This window comes from Mercenaria mercenaria, chromosome 6 (assembly GCF_021730395.1).
Source record: "Mercenaria mercenaria strain notata chromosome 6, MADL_Memer_1, whole genome shotgun sequence".
NCBI classification, from domain to species: domain Eukaryota; kingdom Metazoa; phylum Mollusca; class Bivalvia; order Venerida; family Veneridae; genus Mercenaria; species Mercenaria mercenaria.
This window is the reverse complement of record NC_069366.1, coordinates 32379126-32394873: the sequence shown is the minus strand read 5'-3', so window position 1 is coordinate 32394873 and position 15748 is coordinate 32379126. Positions and strand designations below refer to the sequence as shown.

The following is a 15748-nucleotide window of genomic DNA, read 5'->3' as shown; positions in this document are numbered from 1 at the left end:
GGCATTTATACAACGCAGGTTGGTACGAAATACTCTTTCATTGTTTGAGCAAATGACTTAGAGATATATCAAATTGTCAAACGGCAGATTTCTTAATAAGCGGATTTTAAGGTGTTTCTGAAGCATTTTGATGTCATAGAACGATGAAAGTTTCCGCCTTTCTCCGAACAAAACATATAGTTTACAAACACGGATGTACGGTATGGGTACGGTACGGGATTAGAAACAGCTGTGACTCAATGCAGAGTTGGATCTTGCGGAAGTTGGCGGTCTAGCGTATCAACTATAGGCGATCTGGAGACTAGGCGGTCTGGCGACCCAGCAGACTCGTGTATTCACTGGAAAGTAATGATTCAGAAAATACGATAAATGTAAAGTACTTTGTGGATACAAAAGTGAAAACTCAAAAAGAGCACAAAAAGAATGTTGTTTTATTTTCAAAAGTTTCAAAGCAGTAGAGTAGATTTACTGCAAAGAACTATATTCACTGAATTACATTTAACTTTATGCGAGAGTCTATTAAACATAATTCTCATGAATTTAAACATTTTTACTATGTTAACATTTTAGGCCGCTAGGCCGCCAGATTTTTTTCTAGCGGTCTTGCGGCCTAGAATAATCCTTTTAAAAATCATGTTAATGAACTTTATATTTGAGATATTTAGTTGTAACTCATATCCACTAAGTACGGAAGAGCATTAGTGACAGGTCTATGTTATTTATTAACTACGGAAGCTTATCAGGGCCTCCACTCATCTAAAAGTTTCGCGTCAAGTCAACTTGTGTCTTTTCGTTTTGAACAAAAACATCTGATGAAGGCGTGATAATTAATACGTTATACGTAAATGTTTTTAATCATTACGCATACTTTTTTATCGAATTGCGTGAAATATTTGTCAATGCGATTAACTTCTTCACGTCTAACTAGATCTTTCAGCGAAGTCGTCAAGAAACATAACAAGAAGATAAATGTATTTGGTACTTCAACATAATTTACTCGATTTGTTACATCTTTTTCTCGAGAACGTTTACTTTAAGGCGATATAATTATGCATGTCACGTGATATTTAAACACGTCAGGTTCAAAAATTGCCTATATTGGTCTTGTCTGCACAGTGATGGTTTCATTATGACTACGCCAGAAATATTCTAGGGAGCCATATTGTTTTTCCCCGAGTTGTCTGTCTGTCCGTCTGTCTGTCCCGACGTGCCCACATGTAAATTTGGGGTTAGCGTTTCTGTTGAATTTGACATTCTGAGGTTGTGGTCATTCTGGGGTTAAATTGGTATTGTGGGGTTAACAAATAGTATTGTGGGGTTAAAAGGATCAAAGGAAGGTAATAGGTAATATAAGGGATTACCCCACAAATCCTGTAAGTTCGTCCGTCTGTCCTTCACAAATCGTGTCCAGGCAGTATTGTTTAAACCCCTTAAAGGATTTTCAAATTACTTGGCACAAATAGTCACTGTAACAAATCATGGAGGCTGGGGAGACATGTGTTTTTGTTACAAAAACCCTTCTTGTTTGTTAGTTGATTTTAACTAAACTTGCACATAACTTTTACCACCAAAAGATCTTGGTTCCTTTCTTGAACCAGGCATATCCCATGATTGACTCGAGAGTTATATCCCCTAAAAGGGCAAAACTTGTCTAATTTGTGGTCTTGTCTGCACAGAATTATTGTTTCATTTATGATTTTATTTTTCAGCTATATTTCAATATGAACATGTGAAATTTCATAATAACAGAGCAACACTTCCCCCTCTTCCACCCCACCCCCACATCACAACCCCCTCCCCACACTGAGGTGACCTCCACCCCCCACCCCCTCCCCACCCCCTTAAAAAATCTATTGTTCAGCTATATTTTCAATATATAAACATGTGAAAATGTGAAATTTCAAAACAACAGTTCCCCGCATCCCGACACCCTGCACCCCCTCCACCAGGGTGACATCCCTCCCCCAGTTATTTTTTTTATTTTCCAGCTCTATTTCAGTATGAACATGTGAAATTTCAAAAGAGCACTTCCACACGCCCCCGCCCCCTCCCCTCCTCCCTCCCATTCAGTTATATATGATTGTCCTTTTTAGCTCGACTAAATATATCAAACACTATCAAAACTTTGATACTAGCTAGATCAATGTAATTTTGTATGTGAATAGAGGGCAATATTGAAATTTTGAACAACACTTTGTTAAAATTCATGTTGCTATGGCAACAGAAATAGTCAAAATATAGTTTTCCCATATGGATCCTTTGATGACAAAAAATTATAGTGGCTAGGTTAATGTAATTTGGTATGTGAATACATGGAAATATGGAGATTACTATAGGTTTACTCTCCATCTGTCTGTCTGTCCATCCGTCTCACAATGTTTATCTCGAGAATCACGATGTTTTTTTTTTTCAATTAAATATTTGTCGAAAATAGAAAAACATCGAGCATATTGAGAAAAGTTAAGTCGAAAAGTGAAAAACATCGAGCATATCGAGAAAAGTGAAGTAGAAAAGAGAAAAACGTCGAGCATATCGAGAAAGGTTAAGTTGCATTACCTCTATACTTTTAATCTTTGTCAATAAATTTTATTGACATGTGTAAAACATTTTATCTAGGCGAGTAAAGACAAGTCGACTTAGCATAAAACATCTCACCAACTGTAGGCCCTAATAAGCTTCCGTAATTAACTCTAAATTTCGAGTTACTATGTCGAAATTACAAGTTACGTATCTAAGTCGAAATTTCGAGTTACGTATCTCGAAATTTCGAATTACTAAGTCAAAATTTCGAGTTACGTATCTCAAACTTTCGAGTTACTAAGTCGAAATTTCAAGTTACTAACTCGAAATTGCGAGTTACTAACTACAATAGTTCACGTTGATGTATAGGTCCTGGCCAAGATATGGTACCTAGTGTATCCATTGGGTAGCCTTACAGGGTCACAAAATTAAGATGACCGGGCAGCGTTTGCTCATAGAAAATATCACTATTTAAACCATGTTTATTTATTGATTTATTTTGTTGGGTTTAACGTCGTACCGGCACAATTATAGGTCATATTAGTGGAGCAGCTTAGTGAGAAAATCTAAGGAAATACTTCACTTGATGATACAAGTATGAAATTTACACTAAATGTTCATCATATGGCCCAGATTCAAAAATGATCGAGGGCCACCTAAAAATCATCCATTTTCAAGATGGCCTCCAAATTTCAAAATGGCTGCCAGAATTGAGGCACTTTTCATATAATCAGGATCTGTAAGTTTCTAAAATATCATATTTATTGGGAAATAACATGTTTTCCCTATCAATGTGTTCCCATAAGCTGATAGAGTTTGAGTTTTCTACTTTCAGTGCTATAACCATCGACTATTGATTAGATCCTGGTCACAGATAAACCTGAAAGCATATTATTATGATACTGGCCTGAAATAAGCTAATATGGCTTATATGGACGTCTCTTCTTTTCAATCTCTTCTCTGTTCTATTCTTCATTTCTTGCTTTGTTTCACTGAGAAACAGTCTCAAAATCATGGCAATACTGAACCATTGCTTATCAGCTGAAACAAAATCTTTGATTAAATGATATGTGTAATGATTCTATAGAATGAACTACAAACACTACAAGGGCACACTGATAAAGTTCATAATGTCATGTAACTTAGCATTGGGTTCAGTGACAACTTCAATACGTGTATGAAGTCTACCAGATACTCTTTGATCCGCCCTCATGATAGTTGAAGAGTGGTTTCCGAATAGACGGAATGTGCCATCTCAGGAAAGCCGAGCCAAGGAGAATGGTGCTTCAGTTCTCCGGATGGTATACAAATCGCACAGAAGTTACATGTCACTGGATGAACAATCGTTCTAGGCGTAGGAACAACATAAAAAAATCAAAACAGGTCGTATCCCATACAGCAAAATGTTAAAATATATATTGAAGGCGGTAAAAGGGTAGTCCCTTGGCCTTCAAATTATAATAGTACATACTTTGTATTAACAGATACCAAATTTGAATATATCATTGTAAGTTTAAGTATCTGTGCTTTTGTTTATGTTCTATTTCAAACTCTTGATAATGTCGAAAAGAATTGAATAGAAGACCTCCTAAACTATGGAATAGCTTTCTTAGATGCGTTGAAAATAAAACTAAACTATTTAGTTTTCGTGCGGATAAAACAAGACGTATCACTAATGGTGATGAATACCTCCAGACATCAGCTTATTGTCAGGGGAACAGGGTTATTGAAAATATGATACATTGCTTTGTATATTGTACAGGGAGAAAATGTATAAAGACGCACAAAAAATGTTGTGCAAAACTGTATAATATCTCCAAACTTCACTGCTGTACCTTAAAAAGAAGAAAGTAGGTGAAGATCAAGGTCACTGAAAGTCAGTTTTGAAATGTTTGTTCAAAACTGTACAAGTGGTTCGAATTTTATGACAATATCTTAAAAAAGAAGAAATTAAGTTAGTAGGTCAAGGTCATGGTCAAGGGACCATGTAATCTGCTTTTTAATCTTGTATTTTGGCAGTTTCTGAGATATGCAGGCTCCATAACCACAAATCAAATCAAGCCTGCAACATTTTCGTTTATGTCGTGTTTGGAGACCTGTGGGTTTCTACTTTTTTGTTTTATTATATCACCAAGCGTCATCAACTAGTTATACTTAACATATAAAGTATGTTAAAAAAAATCCAATGTAACTTTGTTCGTATTTGAAACAAATAAAGGGCCACAACTTAGTCAAAAATCATTCAAATGGAACATGTTTCGCACATGCATAACTAGGTACTTATGATAATAGTAATAACAAGGTGTGATAAAAGTCTAGCATACAATGACTGATAAGTAGCGCGGACATTTTTTTCCATATACATATATAGAAAAAAATTATAAAGGTCTATAACTATGTGAAAAATAATTCAAATGGAACATGCTTTGCACATGTACAACTTGACTTGGTACCAAAGATAATTGCAAGGTTTGATAAAAGTCTCGCATATGATGACCGAGAAATAGCGCGGACAAAAGTTTTCCATATACATATAAAGAAAGAAAAATAAAAGGCCATAACTAAGTGAAAAATCATCCAAATGGAACCCGCTTCGCACATGCGCAACTTGGCTTTGTATTGATAATAATTACAAGGTTTGATTGAAAACTGGCAAATAATTGCTGAGAAATAGCGCAGACATTCCGTATACAGACGGACGGACCGGAATCCAGAATAGCCCTAGATATCTCGGGGTATAATGATAACTGTGCAAGCCAATAAAATGATCATAGCAACAAAAATGCCGATATTGTTTGCAATTTAGATATAAACAGAAATTCACTTGCTCCATGTAATCACGAAGAAGCCGATAATCGTATATTTGTTCATGCAAAGCATTGACAGGAAACCGAACAATTACAATTATTAGTTAGTTCTTGCTATGGCAGTGTATTGATGTTTTGTGGCTTGCTTACTTGGTTCTCACTCAAAGGCATTGCCATTGTTTCTTGCTTTCACCGGTTGCGACACTGTTTCTGCATTTGTCGGCAAGGGCAAGAAATCTGCATGGCATGAATGGAATGTTTGTGAAACAGCTACAGTTCAAAGTATTTCATAGTCTCAGTGTTGACCAATACACAATAACTGAGTAGGAAATGGATACATTAGAAAAAAGTTTTAGTTTATTGTATGCTCGATCAAGCACGACATGCAACATGGATGAAGCTCGACTTGATTTGTTTGCCCGGAAACAAAGAGCATATAATGCGATTCCACCAACAAAAGGTGCTCTGAAATAATTCATCAAATGAGCAATTTTACAGGCAGGTCATGTCTGGGGTAAAGCGGCTGTTACCATGAAGCAACTGCCGCCTCTGTCAAACTGGGGATGGCTGTAGCAGAACAATGTGTGGATCCCTTATTGGATGGAATTGTGGGTTATAGCTGAATGCTTCCAGGTCCTTCAAAAGTGTGGCTGCAAAAAGGACTTCCTGTACTGGAAATTGCATGTGCCACCGCTTAGTTCTGTTATGCACAGCAATTTGATGTTGCAACTGTTAAGAAAATGACTAAGTGCAGTATATGCATATTTTTCTTTTTGTTTCGATTAGAACACGATATGTATAGTTTCATGGTTTGCATTATAAGAAAATGTTGCTCTTGACTGTGCAATTGCTCACGCTGTCCTATTTCTTTATCCCTTCGTGGTTTATAAGACGCATTTTAACGATGTTAATTTATTGCATTGAATGTAATCTGAGTGTAATGTATATAAAATTTATATTGGTTGGTGTGCTTCAGATTTTACCATTGTTCGAAAACAAAACTGCAAGTTATAAAAACTTAAGTGTTGAGATGTCTAAAACCATGAGCTTAGTCATACAAAATTGATTACAAATTAAAAGAATATGAATACTATAGATTGGTATTCTGTTCTAAACTGAAACGAAATGTATAAATAAAACAAGGAGCTGCGTTCAATAAACGCTTGATGCCCCCAGTGGCATCCTTGTCGATAGATTTTGCACCTAAGTCCAAACAAAGTCAAGGTCAAACTAAGGTCAGGTGATGTTTGAAGATGAGGAATGGTTACAGTTTACATTTGTATTAGTGTCAATTCATTCTTGTATGGGGTATTGATGCTAGACGAAACGGTCTCATTTGGTTAACCAAGAGATGGCCCATATAAAGCAACCTAAGTCCAAAATGAGGTCAAGGTCAAGGTCAAACTGAGGTCAGGTGATGTCTGAAGATGAGGAGTGGTCACAGGTTACACCTTCATTAGTATCAAGTCATTCTAGTAAGGGGTATTGATGCAAGACAAACCGGTTCCCTTTTGGTTAACCTCGTATGGACGGACAGACGGACGAACGAACGGACGGACGGACAGGACAATCACTAAATGCCTCCCGCATCAGTAGATGTTGGGGGCATACAAATGCTATCATTTTAATGTATTACATGCTTGCCTCAAATAAAGTACTGAAAAGTAAATACAAAATGGCGGCCATTTTTTTCGGCGGCCATCTTGAAAACGACATTATTTCAAGTGGCCCTTGATCTTATGTTAAAGCGCATGCCAGGTAGTAACTGTCCTGTAAATTTGATGCTTGTATCATCAACTGAAGTATTTTTGCAATATCCAGCTCCACTATATGGCGACACCTTAGCTTTTATGTTGGAGGAAGACCCCAGGTGCCTAAACCCTGTTTATGTCTGGAAGGTTGTCGATTTAGTTTGAACCCATATGTCAATAAAATATAGACATCCCCTATAGAAAGTGTAGTTATGAGTCTGACCAAGATCGGGTACCTGGACAGATCTAGATTTTGAGGAAAGGTCATAGAAGGTGACTGAGAAGTATTCAAACGTAGAATATTTCACTATTTTGACCACATCTGGAAGTTTTTCGACCTAGTTCGAGCCCCTACCACCTGAACATACTACACATGTAAATGAGGGTATATATCCTGGATACAGTTTGAAATCTGGGGTAGCTCTAGAGGCTATGGTAGGTCATACATTGATGTATGGTAGTATATGTTCAAGTCCCTACATGTTCGGTACAATATAAGGATGTGTAGATAGATGATTCCACTTCGAAGAATCAAAAGTCGTCCATTACATTTTTGGCCTTTGACAGACGCAAAGACGTTCATATTTTGCGGATAAAAGGGCGAGATAGTAACTCGAAATTTCGAATTACATAACTCGAAATCTCCAGTTAATAAATCGAAATTTCGAACTCGAACATTTCGAGTTAATAAAAAACGAACCTGGCAATAATGCTCTTCCGCAACTAAGTCTCAAAACTGCTAGGAACATTTAAGTAGTCATGTGCCTATCTTCAGGTAGTGTGACGTCACCAGTTTTACTAAATATTCTATATAAACACGTAACGCTCTTTTGGATTTTTGAAATCAATCGGGCATGGAGTTAATGGTGCATTGTCGCACCGACACAATTATAGGTCATATAGAGACTTTCCAGCTTTGATTGTGGAGGAAGACCCCATGTGCCCCTCCACGCATCATTTCATCACGAGCGGGCACCTGTGTAGAACCATCGACCTTCCGCAAGCCAGCTGGATGGCTTCCTCACATGAAGAATTCAACGCCCCGAGTGAGGCTCGGTGATTGGAAGTCAGCGGCCTTAACCACTCGGCCACGGAGGCCCCTTCTTATCAATATGTAAAGTATGAAGTAAATACCTTTCATAGTATTAAGTTATGCCCCGGACAAGGTTTTCAAAAAAGGACATAATTCAAAAATTAATTGACCTAGAGTTATGGATCTTTGTTATTGCACTCCCTGTTATCGACCTCTATCAATACAAATATATGTAAAGTATCAAGTCAATACCTTACATAATATTCAAGTTATGCTCCGCACAAGGTTTTCAAAAAAGAGACAATTAAAAAAATGGACCACGCACAGCTATGACTCCTTGTCACTGTACTTCCTCCCATTGAGGTCGTTACAAATTAATACCTGTAACACTTTTTGAGTTATCCACCGGAAAAGAAGTGTGACGGAAGAACAGACGGACAATGAATAGGATTGCATCAATTATGTTCGTAACGATATTATGAATATGCGAGATGTTTATTTTCTGACCAACACAAGGTCTTATGACCGTGTTTCGTAAGGAAGTAATAAAATTATCAAACTATTGTGTGTAATTATGTATTTATTCTTTTTATAATCACAGAGTATTATACAGTCTTGTCATTTTCAAAATCAGTATAACTACAAACAAAAAAGCCCATCCATATAGCTCAATAGCCAGAGCGAAGATCTACGGATCGCGGGTCGTGAGTTCGATCTCCGGGCGGAGCGTATGTTCTCAGTGACGATTTAATAAAAGACCTTGTGTCTGAAATCATGTCTTCAACCTCTGATTCAACTGGGAAAGTTGACAATTACTTGCGGAGAACTAAAGAATCCTAGAACACTGGTTAGGTTAGGTCAACGCGGCGTTAAACCCAAAACAAACAAACAAACAAACAGAATATCACAAAAAAGAACAGAACATACATTTTATTTGTAATTTGTACATAAAAAATTACAATAATATCAATCTTTATATCATACGTAAATTAAAATGAACTGATATTAATCGTGATTCTTGATAATTGCGAGGTCACATATGATATTTGCCTGAACAAAGCATAAAATGTAATACATTGGTAGTAAAGTCTAAATGTCGTGTCTCGACTGTCTCCCACAACTACATGAGTAAACAGCGTTTATCATTTTTGATGTTTGAATTGACTCTTGACGGTTTCGTCCTAATGACTTTGGGTTCATCATTTTCATCAAGTGACACCATAAACATGTTTTGTCCTTTTCCGGCCTTTATGCTATACATATCAAAATTGTCGTCATATATTTTAACTTCGGCATTTTTCCATGTATTTAAGGGTTCTTCTTCTATGTGCGATATAGTTGCTTGTAAAAGACGCCTTAACATCTCCTTATTTTTGTCGTTCACTGTTCCTTCATTTCCGCAGAATTTAACTATTGCTTTACCGATTGACCTCTTGTTAATTTCATCACACTGGATTTTATATTCTTGTTGCTGAAATAAATATAGTCATATTATATTGTTCAAGAGATTATATCTGTACAATTATTAAATCGATTTGTGTTATACATGTACGCCTTTACATACATGTCAGTCCTTATTCAGGTACAACCACATGCATTCAAGGTTTCACTCATGGCCTTCTTGCAACCAATTAAACTCCTAAGTTATTCTGCACTCATACACATCTCTACTTAAATTCAATTACATTGCCTTCATCCCATATTCACTCAATAACTTGCGTCACTTTGCAACACATGTCAGTGCAATTCACTGCAATTATTCGATGTTTCACTCAATAACTCACTACATTCAAATCCACACTATTTCACTACATCTGTAAATTTACTCCATTTAGCTCAATTGGATTTCATGTTCACAAGTGCAGTTTCTATAAAATGCAGAGTATCTTCGAGAGACAGATAATTTTCATACAATAGCTTCTCTGGCCCCACTTAATTAAAAAGACTAAAATGCCACTACTGATTTGTGAGATATGATAACATATGAAAATGTTGAACCATTGCGAAAGCGTGGTACAATTTGGGTGTGTGTATAAAGCAACATCGAAACTTATCTACTTGTTGTGAAATGTGCACACTCTGTACTGCTAGGCTCTTTGTCGTAATTTGTCTGGTGTGTTATGGTGAAGATTAGTTCGTATTAATTTTTTCTATACATAAATTATTTGCTGGATTTTCTAACGTTTATATGCCATTTCAAACTAAAAAGAAAATTGGCTAAGTGTGTCTACCAAATGCATTAATTTTTTAATATCATAAACATTAGTTCACTTGAATCTTACCTTGTCCTCATTTTCATAGGCCTTTTCGAAATCACCCAAAGTATCCGTTTTTCCAATGTCTTCACGGGACTCCACATTTCCTCGTCTCAAAAGCACGTCACCTTGTTGATGAAAAGCCATGTATTAGCATTAATTTTCAAGTAAACTTATTCAATTTATTTTCAGTCCAAATTCTAAGACATTGTCATTATTCACATGATGGTCACAGTTCAAGAAGGTGGCTTCACTTAGTCTACAGTTATCATACGTTATCAAAAATCTAAACAGGAGCTACCCACGTTAGTATCACATGATATGAACAAGTTTTTGGTTTGATATGGTGGTCGATAGGAACCATTACTTGTTAATTAGAAACGCACTAATGTACAATATTCTTATATATTGAAATCTCCTAATTGTATGATATAATTTACAAAATTTGTCCTTGTTGAACATATTTTAGTTTGTATAAAACAGACAGTTTAGAAAAAATGTAGTATAATGTGGTAGAAATAACATTTTGTTAACGCATATTTTGTTCTACAAAATAAAATGGAACATTACTTTTTGATTAAAATGCCTCAAGTTGTGATCCATAAAAAGCATTGACTTAAGAAACACACATATAAATTTGCTCATTGAAATATTTGTCATGGATGTGTGACAAAAATTGAAATAATATGTACTCACCGAAATATTTTTCATGGATAATTGATGAAATTCAAAGTCATAATAAATGGCTTTTTATACCACTGATGATTGCCAGCACCTATTTGTCTCATCCTAAACAACAAAATAAAAAAATTCCCGCTTCACACTTCTCACTCTGAAAAGAATGTGATTTAGGTTAAATTGACGCAAAAAAACAAAGTGCGGTTCTGGTTAATTACCATATTTGTTTTCAGTTAATGTAATGGCAAGCGCAGCTGATGGCATGTTAATAAGACGTTTAAGACCGATAGCTATTCTGCAAAGGGGCTTTCTAAACACACAATTTGTAAATAGTGAATTCCAAACATTTATATAGTTCTGTCAATAAATTCTTCTTGTTGCATATCCATGTTTTTTAATTATTATTACTATTATTATCATTATTTTTATTTTTATTTCGGATTGCCTTTTGACACCAACTGCAAACCATCATTTTCTTTTTAAAGATAATTTCTCTACTCAAAGTAGACCAGAGTATTCGAACTATCACCGTTTATGTGGCTTACTGCGTATTAGCAGGTTGGTCTTTTTTAATACCTTTTTGTTAGCATTACTGCATACATATCTTTGTTATAACTTACAATTTTAATGTCGTTTATTTTTTAAATGATTATCTATCACAAATGACTGTTAACTATGCACTAGAACCTAATGTTACGCGATACAGCACTTGCTGACTAACAAAGCGTACGGAGGTTAAATCATTATGGTTTTCAGAGAAACAACTGATTTTTTAATTCAAGGACCTCATTTTAACATAAAAAATCCTTATTTTATATCCTTAGAAATGGTTTGATAAAAGTATTTACACTACAAGAAATAATGAATAAACGAAATAATGTAACGAAAGGACATATGATTTTTACATTAAATATCATTCATAAGTACTGACCGTGTAATACTTTTTGAAATACTGTCTTCAGTTTTACTTTTCAAGACTTTGTTACGTCACAGGGTAACAATTTCTTGTTACAGTAAATAAAAGTAACAGAAAGAAAAACGAGCAACTATTAACGATAACAAAATTTTATTCATGAATTAAAGTAACAATGCAAATACCTTCAAAAATATCAATGAGTCGTAAACTCCAATCTTATATATAAAAATAGTCCAAATACTGTCAAGGTCAAATACAAATCCAATCGAAATAAATTCCACAATATTTTACAACAGATCAAAGGTAACATTAGTATATCAAAAAATTCTAATTCCTCTCTTCAAAGATAGCTTTTTAAATCCACTATTTAAAGTCTTTCAAATAATCCTTCAAAATATCAAATATCCGAACTGGTTATATCTTGTTATTAAGAAATTCAGGAAAACTTTCATTATTATCTATAATCTAAGTTCTATAATCTGATTTCTAGCCTGTTTTCAGACAGTACCCTATTTAATATACCATGGACGGTTCCAGAACTTTCATGTAACACCAAGAATAAAAAGAACATTCTTGAAAAATCAAGGACAATCCTTTTTAAAAATAATTGTTACACACTGTTTATCAGTAATTCGGTAGAATATTCTGGAAAACCAAAGAATTTTATAGTAAATAAAGGATGTCTTCAAACTAGGTTAGTGAACAATAATTTGCCTCAGGAGAAAATAACTTTTACATAACAACTTATACGTACAGCATCATTTCGACGGTGTCAATCCAGAACCTTGTAACTAAAACATGGCGCGGAAACCTTGTCTCATAAACCGTATCTGCATATTTTCCCGCTCATTTCTGTCTAGTCGTCTAAGTGGCCAATCACCTTATTTCAAATAGGCGAAAATCTCGTATCTGTTTCTCACATGGGATTTCTCACCCCTACAAAAAGGTACACTAACGGGGTTTTGACTTGGCGTTTAAAACTACAGGATTTAAGCAATTAGAAATGTCACCCTAGTGCTTTATCATATAAGGCCATAATAACAAACAATTGGACCGCAATTCCTGAGGTTGACTAGACAAGACTTGCATTCAATTTAGTAAGATAAAAATCCCGTAATTGCATGTATTTGTTTTGTTTTATCTTTGTTGGGTTTAACGTCCGTCACACCGACATAATTATAGGTATTACGACTTTCCGGCTTTTTCCACGATGGAGGAGGTGCCGCTCCAGACACTGTTTCATCAAGGACAGGCACCACCTAGAACCAACGACTGGGTGACTTTCTGGCATAAACAATTTTTCACCCAGAGTGATGCTCAAACACGCATCAGTGAAGGGCAAGTGACTCCGCTACCCCTAAACACTCGGGCACTCAGGACCCTGTAATTGCATTTAAGTCATATACCCAAATATAATGATATGAAACCCTGCTGGATATAAAACACGATTAAAGCTACAATATAGTTCTAAAGGCCTTTGTTTAAAAGGGTTCGGCCCTTGCTGTGGCACGGTTAATCCGCTTTTATCGTCTCGTTAAAAGTTTCCATAATGATCTTATGGGGTTTCGGATTGATACCGTCGATTTGTAGCCTTTAAGGGCATAAGAGAACAGAAACTTTTCGTGTTGGAAACAAGTCCTTTCTGCCGAGTCGTTACAGTCCAAGTTTTTCGGTACGAAGTCATTTCGGAACTAATGTAATAAGTCATTTAAGTACAAAATATTTAAATACACACTATAATATGTGTATAAAATAGAAGAAGTGGAAACTTCACAGGTCGCTCAAAGCGACAAAAACGTAAATGTTGCAGGCTCGGTTTGATTATAAAGTCGGGATTGAGTTTTGGACTTATTTTTATCTGTAAAGGCGGTATGAGCATATGATTATCTCAGTTGGCTTTATTCCAGATACTTTTTGTTAGCTTTATTGACCTCTGGGTTTTAAGGTAGTTCTTCACGTTCGGATAATATTTTTCTACACTGTTGGATTTAATTAATAAGTGATTTTTTTTAACTTCAGAATATACTTAGATAATTTGGCAAATAAAAAAAAAGATAGGGTCGCGATTTTCATTTTTGGTTTGCTAGACCGATCTGAAAATATCACACATATTTAAATAATGGGCGTTTATAGGAAAATCACAATTATAATAGCATTTTCGCTAATAGAAATCTTTACAAAATTAACTTATATACATAGTAAACGTAAATATATTTGATTATTTACATTCAAAGTATATATCTAAATACAAATATTTTAGTGACAGATAGCCATTGGATACCTTTAAATAGGAAGAAATGCTTAAGCACACATTTCATGTATCTAACAACTGATCTTCTTTCGATTTTTCGTTTTAAGTTAACCTACTGATTAGAAGTGGAAACAAGTTGAATTACAGCAACAATGGGAAGTTCAAGCAGTAAAACAGTGAGTACTTCAAATATAAAATTTACGTTATATCTTCCATAGCCTTTCGGTTATGTTTGTACAGCTTGTACTCAAAGCGAGGTACATACAACCTTTGCTGATATTTCAAGCGACAAATTAATATTACCAATAATATTATTATGATTATTGCAAAATATAAGTTGTGAACTATCCTTTATTATGTCATTAAGAAACTTGGAAATTACAATGGTGTTCCATCGGTCTTTCAATGATAGTCAGACCGTAAACAAGTGACATAAATACAGTTAAAAACCTATAAATGTCAAAACGATGCATTGAAGATTCCATGATTTAGCTTATATTGTTCATTAGGTACCTCCATAATTTACATGATGCTTTAACGCTAGTCTTTGTTTAAAATTAAGCACTAAAAAACATGATCAATTTTTATTTTCGTCAGGTTACAACAGACCGCTACGTAAGGGAGGTCCGACAAGTTCGCACGGGAATGTCTGATCGAGATAGAAGGCTTTATAATTTCGCAAGAATCAAAATTGTGGAAGAAAATTTAGATGATGCGCAGATCACTGTCGGGTTCCAAGACCAGGAAGCTATTGTTTTAACAGCAACATATAATCCTTCTGCTAAGGTCTACATCGGGTACAACATTTACGGTCATCCAGAAATGTTCTGGCAGAAACGTGGTTTTTGGAGGTCCGTGAAGTCGTTCTTCGTTGATTGTTTCAGAAGTTTGAAAGGCGCACTATTAGATGCATTGGCTATCGGAGCGTCAGCAGCCATGAAATCTATCGGATATTACTAATCTGTATGAATACGGTCCAATATGAACTATAATTAAAGATTAGTTTCCATAAATATGCATTGTTATATTATTACTTTTTTTGGAAATTTGTTCAGTATTACGTAAATGATCGGTAATGACCATGGTCTACCTTTTAGCTCACCTGAGCGCACAAAGTGCTCATGGTGAGCTATTGTGATCACGCTGTGTCTGTCGTGCGTTCGAGCGTCCGTCAAGTCGTCCGTCCGTCGTCAACATTTGTGTCAAACGACATTTCCTCCAAAACCAATGAATGGTTTTTATGAAACTTGGCCATGATGTGCTTTGGGTGGTTCTCCACCAAAGATGGGCACGGTTCCGCTTGATTGCACATAGGGGCTGCTAGAGTTAAAAATAGAAAAACTTCAAACGACATCACCTCCAAAACCGATGGTCCGATTTTGAAATAATTTCACACAAATGATCCTTATGTCACCCTCTACAAAGATTGTCCAAAATTTACCGATTTGTCAAAAAGCATGGCCGCTAGAGTTCCCTATATGTATATAGTGGAAACTTTAATAATCGTCTTGTATTAAACTGCTTGCCCGATTTTAAA

The 15748-nt window shown here is 35.5% G+C and overlaps 2 protein-coding genes across 4 annotated transcripts; one reads left to right on the top strand and one right to left on the bottom strand.

The window, feature by feature from the left end:
- The first annotated feature begins 277 nt into the window (after positions 1-277).
- LOC128557670 (uncharacterized) lies at positions 278-15226 on the top strand. 2 transcript variants are annotated; one of them, XM_053545563.1, is made up of 3 exons: positions 278-345; positions 14319-14387; positions 14809-15226. In XM_053545563.1, exons 2-3 carry the CDS (start codon positions 14364-14366, stop codon positions 15169-15171), a joined length of 387 nt encoding a protein of 128 aa, XP_053401538.1. In that variant the 5' UTR covers positions 278-345; positions 14319-14363; the 3' UTR covers positions 15172-15226. The 2 variants fall into 2 exon arrangements, with proteins under 2 accessions (XP_053401538.1, XP_053401537.1); XM_053545562.1 differs by lacking the exon at positions 278-345 and adding an exon at positions 11507-11602.
- LOC128557668 (uncharacterized) lies at positions 9027-12422 on the bottom strand. Of its 2 annotated transcripts, XR_008371309.1 has the most exons (4): positions 12143-12422; positions 11063-11198; positions 10394-10494; positions 9027-9582 (listed from the first exon to the last, which is right to left on the bottom strand). XR_008371309.1 is itself a non-coding variant. In XM_053545561.1 (2 exons), the coding sequence occupies exons 1-2, from the start codon at positions 10511-10513 to the stop codon at positions 9232-9234; spliced, it is 471 nt and encodes a 156-aa protein (XP_053401536.1). In that variant the 5' UTR covers positions 10514-10647; the 3' UTR covers positions 9027-9231. The 2 variants fall into 2 exon arrangements, 1 of the variants encoding a protein (XP_053401536.1); XM_053545561.1 differs by lacking the exons at positions 11063-11198; positions 12143-12422 and having other exon boundaries at positions 10394-10647.
- Positions 15227-15748: the final 522 nt, after the last annotated feature.